At 38.3% G+C, this 13,915-nt stretch overlaps 1 protein-coding gene across 10 annotated transcripts in view; it reads left to right on the top strand.

Annotated features, from left to right (window-relative positions):
* The first annotated feature begins 2,703 nt into the window (after positions 1 to 2,703).
* Positions 2,704 to 13,915, top strand: part of LOC131045101 (uncharacterized) — a 197,239-nt gene continuing 186,027 nt past the window's right edge. For 5 of the 10 annotated variants that reach the window (XR_009105767.2, XM_057978632.2, XM_057978630.2 and 2 more), the window contains exon 1: positions 2,704 to 3,382. Coding sequence is in view for 5 of the 10 variants with exons in the window: in XM_057978632.2 (XP_057834615.1) it covers positions 2,890 to 3,382 (493 nt within the window). In the remaining 5 variants the exon portion in view is untranslated. The remainder of the gene's footprint in view (positions 3,383 to 13,915) is intronic. The other 5 variants (XR_009105766.2, XR_009105765.2, XR_009105764.2 and 2 more) reach the window with 1 other exon arrangement.

Here is a 13,915-nt window from a genome sequence, read left to right as displayed (position 1 = left end):
AGGAGAGAATGCAAGGGCTTCTAAGATACAAAGAAGAGGAAGTGGTGAATGCTGCTTTAGGGGTCTTGGGATATTTATTTATGTAGAACAAACAGAGATGGAGGGTAAGTCTGGATATTATTTTCATGGTAATAGCCTGGGGTCTAGAGTTGGGTGAAGACACCGAAGTGGTTAAATGGGTCGTAACTTCACTCTTTGAGGAGGAGATGCTTGAAGGTTTGAATTCCATATTAGAATGGGCGATTCCAGGAGTAGGGTTGAATATCTCATAAGGGATTGAAGATAGTGTGGAAGCGACAAAGTTTGGGATTGTTCCCTTTGTAAGGTGGGAAGGCAAGGTGGATAAAGAGGCATATGAACTGGATATTGCAAGGGCCTAGGAAAATCTCAAATCAATCATTCAATGCCATGAGCAGGAGGAGAATGAATTGATGTGAGCTTGGCCAAGTGCGGTTATTAGACAGGGTCGTTCGAAGAACAGGGGCAGGGTGCGACGAGATGTTAGGCACCATAGTGGAGCCTGAGCTCGTTTGGTTCATCGAGAGCGACACAACATTTGAAAATGGAACACAAAGGTAGGATGGTGGTGATTTTTTGTCCTTTTCTTCATTTTTGAATTTTGCAGTTGCCTTCATGACAATCATAGTTTATGGTGTAAGTTAGATCTCAAAAATTGATGTTTAGATTTAGTGGCTGAGTTTATCTCATATACATATGTCAGTAGGGCTTTTGATCAATTTTGGTTGTAGTAGGTGGGCTAAAATATAGTTTCTTTTTTGATATAGGGTAGATATATCTGAAAGGGAAGACAAATTTTTTGACTTGTAATGGGGGCTAAGGTTGCTTTTGGTGTTTTCTTTATGGTGCTTCTGGAATTATGGGAAGCTTTAGATGTTTGGTGTTGCGAAGATGCTATGTTTTTACCTCTATGTACCTTATTCATATTTAATAAAATCAATACTTTTTTTTTTGATCGATAATGGGCCATAGCCGTATAGTTTTATTAATTAAAATAAATGATTACATTTTGATACAAGTTCGGTTCAGTGTGGGCATTGGTAGGAAAGAACCAAACGAAGAAAACCTTCAATCTTGCCCAAGGATAAAATCCTAGATCATCAATACATATCCCGAAGAGCCAAATGGCCAATGGTTGGTTGCTTGGGTGATTACATAATTCGTTAGCCCCCCTTACATCGTGATTAACCTTGACCTTCTATGATGATATTCCGATAGCAAAAAGGAGAGCCTTGCCATTTGTGGAAGAGTCGGTTCTGCAGTACCCCCAAAAGCATATGGTTTTGTACTTGGTTGCACTGGTCAGACAATGGTTTCCTTAATTGCCTATGGATCCTGCGAATCACTATAAAATGTTCCTCCTGCAGCCTAGATATTCATGTTAATCTTGAAAAAGAATTAAACTGAAAACATGAATAAAATTATCGAACAAGGGAAAATAATAAGCCTAACCAACTTCATAAATCAAACCTCAGATACAAAGCTATGTACCAATAATGCTTCCTAAGTGCCTAAAACTTGGCCAATATTAAGTCAGATTGATAACAAATATAAAGGATGATACTTGCATCAACATCTTGTTAAAGAGCCTAATAAAGCAAGGAATAAACGTGACCAAACAGACTAGGGCCATTACAGTCGTGTGCCACTGAAGATTAATTTTGAAGAGCAGAGAAAAGACAACACGGAGTCAAAGCCATCTCAAAATACATGAAGGGATGTCTATTTTATAAAGAAAACAACATAGCAAAGGCCGAGAGTAGTATAAATTTATAAATTATCATATTAAAGATGAATAATGAGCAAAAAGCTGATCTAAATAAACCGATAAGCCTAAAATGAAGATATAGTTAGGATTGAGTCGACAAAAATGGTTTTGAAAATGACAGAATGTATATACCTATATGTATCTATACATATATTTATGCAATATATATGTATATTTACATATGAGTATATATATGCATATTTACATATGTATATCCACATATATGTATATCTAAAATCAATACTATTATTACCGACAAAAAATAATAATAAATATATCAAATACTAAATAGATATATATTAACTAAAAAACATTCTATTTTATTTTAAAAATCACTTTAACAAGAAAATCAATTTAAAATAAAAAAGATTTTATATATCTAATTATAAAAAACATTCTATTTTATCAAATGATACCATTTTAAACAAAAATCCAAGATTTAATATATTGACGAGTTTAAATAAAATTTTGTGGGATTTATGTTGCTTTTCCATCTAATGGTTATAAACATTTCAATCGTCTTGCAAGCCTCTAAGACGATATCAACCATGGATCGTCCAATTGAGCTTGTAAAGCTCATATAAGGAACGCCTTCGACGTAAAAATTTATATGTCTATATTAGAAAAATCATTTTATTTACAATATTATAACCAATAAAAAAAAAAAATTATTTAAATTTCATTTTTTAAATATAAAGAATTTCAAAACTAAATAAATTATTATTGTTAAGAATTTACATGAAAATTAAATTTATTTTGAAAACAAAAATAATAATCACTTTTAATTGGTACAAAACAATTAACTAATTAAATTTTAGTGATTATGACAAATAATAATAATCATTTTTTTTTTTTTAAATTTATATGCTGATGCCATAAAATAGGATATAAAAGCTTAAATTCTGGTGACCAGGAAAGCGTGAGGTTATCTTCCTAAACATATGATTCTCTGGCCGATTTAAGATGCCAGATGTCTATCTTTGAATTTTTGTTCAAATTCGGGTTGTGAAGTGCGGGAGAAATTGTGTCGAGTGCAAGCATTGAAGTTATTTTACAGGCTGTGTCGACAATATAACTAAGTGCCTTCAAAATTGCTGTAAAAAATGGAGGACGCAGAGGATCACTACAAAATTCTGGGGCTACCATCAGGCAAAGAAGGGGCAAAACTCGGCGAAGGGGAAATACGCAAGGCCTACAGAGCACGAGCTCTCGTCTGGCATCCCGACAAGAGACCTGATGATCCTAACGCTGCTGCTACCTTTCAGAAAATTCAGACCGCCTATGAACTCCTCACAGACAAAACCGCCCGCAAAGCTTTCGATGACTTTCTTCGCTTGCGGGAGGAAAGGCTTCAGAGACAACAGCACAAGGTTTCTGAAGTCAGTGCCAAGCGAAGAAAAATGATGGACGATCTCACACGGAGGGAAAGAGAATTCGAAATTCAAAAGCAGCAGGAAGACAAGGAAAAGGCCGAGGAGGATCGGGCGGCTAAGAAACTTCAGGAAGAAATTGCCAGGATTCGAGCTTTACACGCACAGAGGTCCTCGCCAGCCTTTAATTTTGCAACTCCTCAAGATTCGAAAAAGAGACCAGCAGGTAGGGTGTCTTAATATCAAATTGTCATAAAATGTTAATATTATATCTTTAACTGAGAATCAGTACCAGTTACCTTTTATTGAGGTGTGCTTCAGCTGGCCGGCCAATTTTTGCTAACGGGATATATTTGAGAATTTCTTCCACTGCTCCCTTCAAAAATATTGGCTATTTTTGTCAATAAAACCTATATATATATATATATATATTTATATTTTTTATGTGTATAGTTAATTAACCTGGGGTAGACATTTGGGTCGCTGATAAACGTGAAGCGTGGGATTATGGTAAACAGTTCATAAGCTGCATAAATGAGTGAATTATCAAGCCAGTTATAATCAGCAAACAAACCATATAACTTCGACCAGGATTACCCTTCATGACATGGGATTGAGGGATCATCTTGTTTCGACCTTTATTGCTTTTAGGAAGAGGAGCCTTTCTCTTCTTCAGTTATTATCAGCAAACAAACCATATATCTTCGACCAGGATTACGCTTCTTGACATGGGATTGTAGAATCATCTTGTTTCCACCTCTATTGCTTTTAGGAAGATGAGTCTTTCTCTTCTTTCTTTCCATTGGGACACACTTGTTTTGAGTTTTCTAGCACATTTTCAGGGGGAGAGAGTGAAGATCCCAACTCGGGAGACCCAGATGGGAATCGTGCAGCAACAGTACCAACTATCGGAGGAGGATGCATCACACACCTACTAGGAGAAGGTTTAGTGTGCGAGAGGCATGAAGATGTAGTGGTGAGAGAGATCAAAAGGATTGGATTTGGACCTATCATTTGAGGTCTAGAGAGAACATCCGTCTCTCAATCATGAACATTCACACGGTGACGCTGTTCATCCCTCAACCGCCAAGTAGCCTACATGTAAAAAGGATTCAAATGAGGTCTTGGGGTAGTTGGTGAAAGAAGCAAGATGCGTAAATACTTTCCATGCTAATTTACGAGGAGAGAACATGCATAGAAGCTTAGATCTAACAATTTCTAATGACAAAATCCTACATGTAATAACATGCATTGACATGCAACTCTCAAGACCATTACACAAAGACTTTTTGATAGAAAAACCCCACACTCGAAACCACAGAGCCAATTATATTACAATAACAATACAATTAAATACATCTTCAAACACATCCGTTTAGAGGAGTATCACCAGCTTAAATCTTGGAGTAATTTTGATAGCATAATGGTATCCACTCCATACAAGCACCCATAAGAGACACAAACAAGAAACCATCTAATGGTTTTGGAAAACCATGAGCCAACTTACAAGAGGTATGGTGTTCAAACTCCATGGGCCAAATTCCAATGCCCATACCAAGTTTGAATTCCAGGCTATATATAGAATATTCCTTACAACTATCATAATTTATCATGACTTGTCATAGTGAATATTCCAACTTAGGTGCTTTAATTTATCATGTTCCTCCATTCAAAGATGCTTTATGATATGTGTGATAAGACTGTTATAATGCTGGTCAAGGTTCCAATTTAAACCCCATAATGATGCTCCTATGCTTTATAGAATCTATCATAAGTAACTCTCACATCTTATAATGTCATAAGATGCTTTTACATATCACAATGGCATTAGATGCTTTTACAATTCTTTACACAGTTTCCAAGATAATAGACATGTGGCGAAGAAGCCACCTCAAAGTGGGATGCTCCACTTCTCATACGAGTACAAAACTGATAAGATAACAAAGAATACATACACAACATTGTGAATGTAAGGTTGTGACATTTTTCCCAACATTCTCCCACTTGTCAAACATCTTGCAAGAGCACAAGGGGAACTCTAACACTGTCATCCAATTGCTAGAGGTTGAGAGGTCTATCATTTCACATCACCACCGAAGCATTTTAGTGCTCATGGCCTCATCAATGCATCTGCAACATTCTTTAAAGTGTCAATTTTTTCTAACATCACCCTCTTATCCTCTACCATATCTCAAACAAAATGGTAATGAACATCACATGAAAGATGCCAAGTGCTGATTTGCACACCCTAAAGGTTGGTTTCTATAAAGTTCTTTGACCAGCATGTAGATATTTTGGGTTTTGAAGAGATTTTGAGGATAACTTGCGTGTTATTGACTTTTGAATGTTACACAATGAAAGAAGTATGCAAAATACAACTAATGTAATACTGAAATTTGAATTCGGAATTCTGATTTCTAATACAACAATGCGATTAGATAGAGAATAACAATTTATTTTGCTCAAGGTACAAATTTGCACACCAGGAGTCCAAAGCCTGCCTGGTTGAGCCTCCTTATTTGACTGGAATTCAATACATGCTGATGTAGGAGCTCCCAGAGTGTGGTATTAGCTCCAAAAGACTTTATTGACTCTAAAATGAATTACCAAAAACAATTGGAGAAGAACTAAGCAGAGCCAGATGGAAATCTAATAATTTCTTGCCAGGTGTGACCCTCATGAAGAATTTCCCTGTATTATTGAGTATGCTGATCACAAATGACCTTATTTCTCCAAAATAACTACCAAACTATTATTCTTTATTGCCAACAATGAATTTTAGTGCAATTGGCCGAGTTAAAACCCTTGTAATTATTTTTTACAAACTCCAGGCAAGAATTCGATGTATGGCTCAGCTGGGAATGGTACGATCTGCTGGAATAATGTCTGAATTGCTGGTAAGATCATCCAAATATGCTCAGACTTGATGTAAAAGCCCTGTAATTGCTGTCTAACCCTGCAAACTTCTGATTTTTGGCCCCCAATGGCCTGAAATGAAGTTCTTTGTGTGTCCAAATGCTGAATTAGTGAAAGGGGCTACGTCTTGTCACCAAAAATAGAGGTTTTCGTCTCCAATCTGCTCTCAATCTCTGTCAACCACGTTGCAGACCTGGTGATGAAAAGTGATCTCCAAAAAATGAATAACAATAATGCCAAAATGAGCCTCCAAAATGTCTTTTTAACATACCTCAAACCCTAATTCGCATTTGGGGTTAGGGTTGTACTTTTGGCATCATAAAACATGTTAAAATGTTTCTTTTTATTAAAAAAATAACTTCCCCTAAGTGGTTTGACCCATTGAGGGTCTAATTCCTCATTAAAAGTGGCCATATCATTAAGTTATAACTTCTGGGGAAATGTGCCAAGGGGCCACTTTGTTATAATATAAAGTGATTTTATAATCTCACTTTATAGTTATTTATTTAATCCAACTTAGGAAATATTTAATATTTCCTAATTTATTCATAAAATGCTCCTCGGGTCTCAGAATTGAACGAGGATTCTTGACCGAGGATGTTACCCCAATGCTAAAGGTAAACTGGCAGTGATTCCCTAAAAAGTAGGAATCCCCTAGAAAGTAGGAAACCGTCTCCAAACATCTGGGAATGCTCAAAAGCGATCCTGCTTTGCTTTGTGGCCCTTCGGGTGGTCAACAAGTCAACTGGTAGTCCTTCCTTCCTAAAAAATAGGACCCCTCCCTAAAATTTAGGAGATGGTCTCAAATGATCTAGAATGGTTCCCAGACACCCCGGAACCAATTCTTAGTTATTTCCTAAAAAATAGGGATACCTTCTAAAAACTAGGAACTGTCGTCTGAATGTCCGAATTAGCTCACAAAGCCCCCGGCAAGGCTCGATGACTCCTGAATGGGTTCCCTCTTCACTCCACTGGTCTACAGGAACCAGATGATAGGCCAATCCCTTCTTAACTGCCTGTCACCTAGGAAGGGGACATTACATCACATGCTTTGTTTGTGCATGAAGGTTGGGTTCTTTTCTAGATTAATGGCCCTTTGAATATCACAATGAACTTTGACTGCTCTTTGATTCAGCCCCACATCTTAATATAGTCTCAAAAGCCAAATGCCTTTCTTATAGACAAGAGTAGGTGCCATATACTCTCCCTATAGCATGGATAAAGCAAACACAACTTGCTGCTTTCTCATCCAACTCATGGCATTATTGAATAGGCTAAAAACATATCCATTGCTAGATCTTTTGCTTTCAAAATGTACTGCCCAATACGTGTGCACATATCCCTAAATATCCATTGAGTCGTGCAAGTTGGCTATTGTTTCCTTAAGGTTAGTTGTAGATCATTTATAGGTCCTCCATAGGTTGGTTGTAGGTCCCTTGTAGGTCCTTTAGAGATTCCACCAACACAACTACTCCATGTGACCCATGGTGTTTTGTCAAGTTGGTTGCAGGTCTCTTGTAGGTTCTCTATAGGTTAGATGCAAATCACTAAAAGTACCACCTAATAGAAAATAGAATAGTTTGTAGTTCTGAGCAAGTATCTGGAGACTCTCTTCATTGCCACCCAATGATCCTTATCAGTATCAGCCATGAAATGTCTCAAGACTTCCACTGCTTAGGGAATGTCTTATCTGGTGCAAACCATAGCATACACCAAACTTCCAATTGCATTAGCACATGGCACTAAACTTATCTCCTCCATCTTTGTGGGTGTCATAGGAGATTGTTCAACCGAAAACTTGGTTCCCACAAAAATAGGAAAATTAACTGATTTGTTGTTAACCATTTTGGAATGGTAGAAATAGACTCAGCATACTTCCTTTGTTCAACCCAAAATTTTCTTATAGGCCTATCTTGTCTAATTTCCATTCCAAGGATGTACCTAGCAGCCCCTAAGTCTTTCATTTCAAATTGTAAAGCAAGTTGAGATTTCAAGTCCCTATTCATATAATCATTACCAAATATCAACATATCATCAACATACAAAGTGATAATGATAAAACGATCACTACTTAGTTTATAGTAAACACAGCAATTTGACTTGGAATTGATGAACCCCAACTCAAAAACATATGAATCAAACTTTTTATACAACATTCTAAGAGACCTTGTTAAATGATAGAAGGATTTCTTCAATTGGCAAACCAAATTTTCCTTACCTTTTTCAATGTAGTTCTTTGGCTGTGATGTGTAGATCTTTTCCTCTAAATCATTGAGCAAAAAAGTTGTTTTCAAATCCATTTGTTGTATCACAAGATCAAAAGAAATGGCACAAGCTGAAAGCATTTTGATGTATGCTAACTTTGCAATAGGAGGAAAAACCTTTTGGAATCTATTCCATCAACTTTGGAATAACCTACCTTAACCAATTGTGCTTTGTACTTCTCAATATTACCATCCAAACCCAACATCTTTTTGAACATCCATTTGCATCCAACAAGTTTTCGTCATTCAGGCAACTGAACCAAGTCCCAAGTATCATTCTTTTTCAATGCAACCATCTTCTCATCCATGGAAAATCTCTAGGACTTACAACCATCCATTTCCATTGCCTCCTTAACTATTATAGGCTCATCAAGGTTAGACAACAAAGCAAAAATGCATTTAAAATCAAGTGAGATATACCTTTTTGGTTGCCTCCCATGCTGAGTGGACCTCCTCAAAGGCTAAGGTGGAGGTTCTACTCTTCTGGAGCCTTTGGGTTCTTTCAATTGTCCTCGTCATTAGGTCCAACCTGAATGTTTGGTCCAACATCTGGTGCAACTTTCTTGGTCTTAGGTTGTAGTTGTAAAATTGACTTTCCATCCTTTGGCTTTTCAACTATAGGAGAAGGCCTTATCTCTTTGAATGTAACATTTTGACTGTACAAAACATTTTTGGCCATAGGATCCTGAAGTTCGTAACTGTTGTGATGTATTCACACATCGCCCCATTGCAAACGGGGACCCCTACTTTTTGCCTTCTAGGGTTTGTTTTCTAGGTCTTTTAGGGTTTTGTTTGTTAGCCTTTGCATGATGAGTGCTGTCAGGGGAATCGCTGGATAACAGGTTCTGCTGGAGTTAGGGTGAGTTAGTGGATGCTCCATGTTAAGGTTTCTTTCAAAGTCTTCCTTTGGCTTAGCTTTGCTGAATTGTGTCTTGTTTGAGTTCAAGTGAGTCAGTGTCATCTCTCAGGCCCAGGGCAAATTCCTCCATTTGATCCTCAATTTTGGCCTTAGGCTTTGAGAATGAAGATTTTTGAGCTGAGTAAGAGGCAAGTTGGTCTGGAGATGAGGGGAGAAGTCTTGAAAAGTTATATTCAAGGCAAGGAAAGGAGGCTAGAGGTGTGAAATGAGCTTAAACTAGGAATTTCGCTTTGGACCCTTCCAAAGGGTCCAAAGCGAAATCCTCAATAAATACCTTTTTTCTTCCTTGTTTGTACTATGAACCTTGTTCCTTGGACATAGTGGGGATAGATTGATGTGCTCTTGCCAAGAGAAGTGAATGAAGGCACTGAGAGGTGTGGATTTTGTCCAAGAACATGATTTTCGCTCCTGACCCTTCCAAAGGGTCCAGAGCAAAAATCCTTATAAACCTCATTTTCTCCCTTGTTTAGACCAACATTCTAGTTTTGAAGTGATGGAATGTGAAAATGTGAAGGATTTTGGCCTAGAACATGATTTTCGCTCCTGACCCTTCCAAAGGGTCCAGAGTGAAAATCCTTGTAAACCTCATTTTCTTCCTTGGTTTGGTTAACTTTTGGTGTTCTTGCCTTGAAAGGTGGTTGGACACATGAAAAAATGAAGATTTTTTGCCTAAAGGATGAATTTCACTCCTGACCCTTCCAAAGGGTCCATAGCGAAATCCTCATTTTGACCCTCTATTTTGCCTTGAGCACTAGAAGGACCTTGTTTTGAGCTTATTTGGTGGTGGATTGCCTTGATTATGGTGAAAGGAGGTTGGATAAATCAAGTTTGAAGGAGAATTGAGACAATGGAATGTGAAATCAACCTAAATTGGAAATTTCGCTCCTGACCCTTCCAAAGGGTCCAGAGTGAAATTCCTAGATGGCACCCATTTGTTCCTTGTTTAGACCAGGATTGTTGATACAAATAGCATCAGTTAGATAAAACTGATACAAACCCCCTTTCATCAGATAGCATTAATGCAGATATATATATATATATATATATATATATGTTCGATTTTGAAGATGTATGAATATGTATGAATATATATATGAAGTAATAATAATTACTTCATATGTATATTAATATATATTGATATATCATGTTCTATCGAACTCCTTCATAACTATCTATTTGCACTTAATAAAGATGCCATTGATATATTATCAGATGTGATTAGTAATGCACCAATTAATATATCGGGCTTGTTTAACTGCCACCGATTGGGAATTGGTTAAGGATGCCTTAGTTACTGATACATATTATCGGGTTATGCATTAACACTGATAACAATCGGTTAATATGAATCACGTAAAGGCACCGATTTATATTGGGTTAATTAGCATCATGTCGGTTGGGTAATGATAGGATGCGATCAAGGGTTATCTTGATCGGTTATGTCCAAAGGACATAACCAACCAAGGCAACTCTTGGTCTTCCCCCATTATCTTATATAACCTGATTCATTTTCTTGGAGAAGGACATTGGAATCAATTAATGTTCTCTCTCCATCTGCAGGAAATAACAACCAGACATATTACATTGTGAATAAAAGAAATAAATACACTATATTGTATTTCATATATAACGTGTTTTCAAATTGAAAATTGCTTATACTTTTACATGGTATCAGAGCCAAGTTGATCAAACCTGAGGCTATTCAATTTTGTGAATAATTTAAGAACAAGGTTATATACTACATCACATTTCTCCAATGGCCAACGCTATCAGATTCGAAAACAAACTTGGAGGTGGCGATGATTTTTTAGCCTGGAAGTTCAGATACCACAAGCACACGAGAGGTGTGGCTTAAGGGGGGGTGTTGGTGTTGGAAATAAGCCACACCCGGACCAACGATGGACTGGTCCAAGAGGGGCTAGTAGCTCAGTGGTAGAGCACTCTAGTAGCGTATGGAAGGTCCTAGGTTCGAGTCCTAGCTGGTCCATGTCTCAACATGGTATCAGAGCCAGGTCTAGGCTAGGAGCCCCAAGCACACGAGAGGTGTGGCTTAAGGGGGGTGTTGGTGTTGGAAATAAGCCACACTTGGACCAACGATGGATTGGTCCAAGAGGGGCCAGTAGCTCAGTGGTAGAGCACTCCAGCAGCGTATGGAAGGTCCTAGGTTCTAGTCCTAGCTGGTCCATGTCTCAACAAGGATCTTAGTTTCTAAAGGCATATTTTGAAAGTTTGGACATGTTCTTGCCTAAGGAAGTGATTGAAAGCATTGAAATGTGAGAGTTTTTGTCCAAGAATGAAATTTCGCTCCTGACCCTTCCAAAGGGTCCAGAGCGAAATTCTTTATTAACCTTATTTTTTACCTTGTTTGGGCTTAAAACCTTGTTCCTTGGTCTTGGAGGTGAATTGGAGTTGAAAGAATGAAGGAATATGCTAAAAACAAGAATTTTGCTCTTGACCCTTCCAGAGGGTCCAGAGCGAAATTCCTAAAATCCACCTTTTCCTTTCATTTTGTATCAAGCTAAGCATGGATAAAGATGAATAGAGCTTAGAAGGATCCCTAGGCATGCCTTGGAGTTGATTTTTTGCCATCAACAATGATGATTTTGAGCTAGGCCATGAATTTCGCTCCTGACCCTTCCAAAGGGTCCAGAGCGAAATCCAAATGGGTCCTATCCTTGGTCATGGTCTTGAGCGAATTTCTCCTTCCAGGCCTTCTTGGGGGTCAAACAAGTGTTGTCTTCATGAGGAAGGAGTCCAAAGGTGAGAATCATGGCATAGCAAGGGAAGAAGGAGATGGAATTGTGTCCTAATCTTGAATTTCGCTCCTGACCCTTCTAGAGGGTCTAGAGCGACATTCCCCCAAACCACCCTTTTTTCTCAATTTTATGCTAACCCAAGTGTGGGTCAGGATGGGGTAAGATTGGAGAAGTCCTTGAGCAAAACTTTGAGTTGCTAGTGATCCGTGAACATGAAGGAATTGAGCCAAATCAAGAATTTCGCTCCTAACCCTTCTAAAGGGTCTAGAGCGAAATTCCTAGGATCACCTATTTTCCTTGCAAATCAAGTTAAGTTTTTGGTTTTTATGGCCTAGATAGGAGTGAGGCAATGTATCCTTGGTCTTGGAGGTGGATTGGAGTTGAGAGAATGAGAAAATAAGCTCAAATCATGAATTTCGCTCTTGACCCTTCCAAAGGGTCCAGAGCGAAATTCTTAAAATCCACCTATTCCTTTCATATTTGTGCCAAGCCAGGCCTAGACCAAGGTGATAGAAGCCCTTGAGATTGCCCTTGAATGGATTGTTGTCTCCAAAAATGATGATTTTGGGCTCGAGGAAGAAATTCGCTCCTAACCCTTTCAAAGGGTCCAGGGCGAAATCCATTATAGGTCTTATCCTTGGCCATGATTTCTAGCAAAATTCTCTTTTCTGGTCATTTTGAAGTCAAACAAAATGTTGCAAACATAGGAGAAGGATCCAAGGATAAGAGTCCAAGTATAGAAAGTGAAAAAGATAGACCTTGGTGAAGGAAAACAAGCAAATCATGAATTTCGCTCTTGACCCTTCCAAAGCATCCAGGGCGAAATTCACCAAATGTCCTTTTTCTTCCAAATTTGTGCTAGACCAAGACAGTGATCAAGGTAGATTGGGCTTAAAGATTGCCACAAGCATGTCTTAGAAGGGGTTGTGAGTGAAAGAAGTGAGTGTTTTGTCCATGATCAAGAAATTCGCTCCTGGCCCTTCCAAAGGATCCAGGGCGAAATTCTCAGTTTCACCTAACTTGTCCATGATAAAGGCCAAGGTCAAAGCCTTTGGAGGAAGGAAAGCTATCATATGTTTGCCTTGGGAGGAATTTTGGAGTAAACAAGTGATAGAATTATCCTAGAATGCAAAATTCGCTCCTGACCCTTCCAAAGGGTCCAGGGCGAAATCTTTTGAAACTCGTATTTTTCACCTTGTTTGGGCGAGGTGAAGAGCTAGTTGTGAGATAATGTTGAAAAGAGGTCTAAATTGGGCAAAATAGCAAATTTCGCTCCTGACCCTTCCAAAGGGTCCAAGGCGAAATTCTTATAGGGCCTGTCCCTGCGAAGGATTTTGAGCGAACTTTATTTTAAAGTCTTCTTGTTGATGATTTAAGGTGGAAAATGCTTTGTTGAAATGAACATGTCATATGTACTTAATCACCTTTTGGTTTATTTTGCAGATGGAGAAAACCAGGCCAGCGCAAGGATGACCTCTTCCAGTCCAGCATCATCAAGGACGACCGCTTCCAGTCCAGCATCATCAAGGATGACCAATTCCAGTCCATCATCATCAAGGATGTTCCACAGGCAAAAGGGAAGACTCAAGGTGTTCAAGGAATTGCCAGCTACCTCCAGAACCTTCACTTTGCCACACTAAGGAACCACAAGATGACAATGAAAGGCGTTGCCAGCATTTCAAGGAAAGGTATACCACCCATCCATCGCATCAAAGACAGAGGAGAATCAAATAAGGTCAGTGCAAGGGTCCGTTGAAGAAGCAGATAGTCTCAGAAGAGTTAATCAAAGTTAGCTTCTCAACCTCATCAAATTAAACATCAACCAAGTTACAAGTGTCAGACAAGGTGGCATCCCAGTCATCATTCCTCTAGTCGGATTAGTCCACCTCAGCATGTCCAGATTC

The sequence above is a fragment of the Cryptomeria japonica genome, chromosome 3, assembly GCF_030272615.1.
Source record: "Cryptomeria japonica chromosome 3, Sugi_1.0, whole genome shotgun sequence".
Taxonomy (NCBI): Eukaryota; Viridiplantae; Streptophyta; class Pinopsida; order Cupressales; family Cupressaceae; genus Cryptomeria; species Cryptomeria japonica.
Note: the sequence above shows the minus strand (reverse complement) of the source record. Positions and strands in the feature narration are given on the sequence as shown.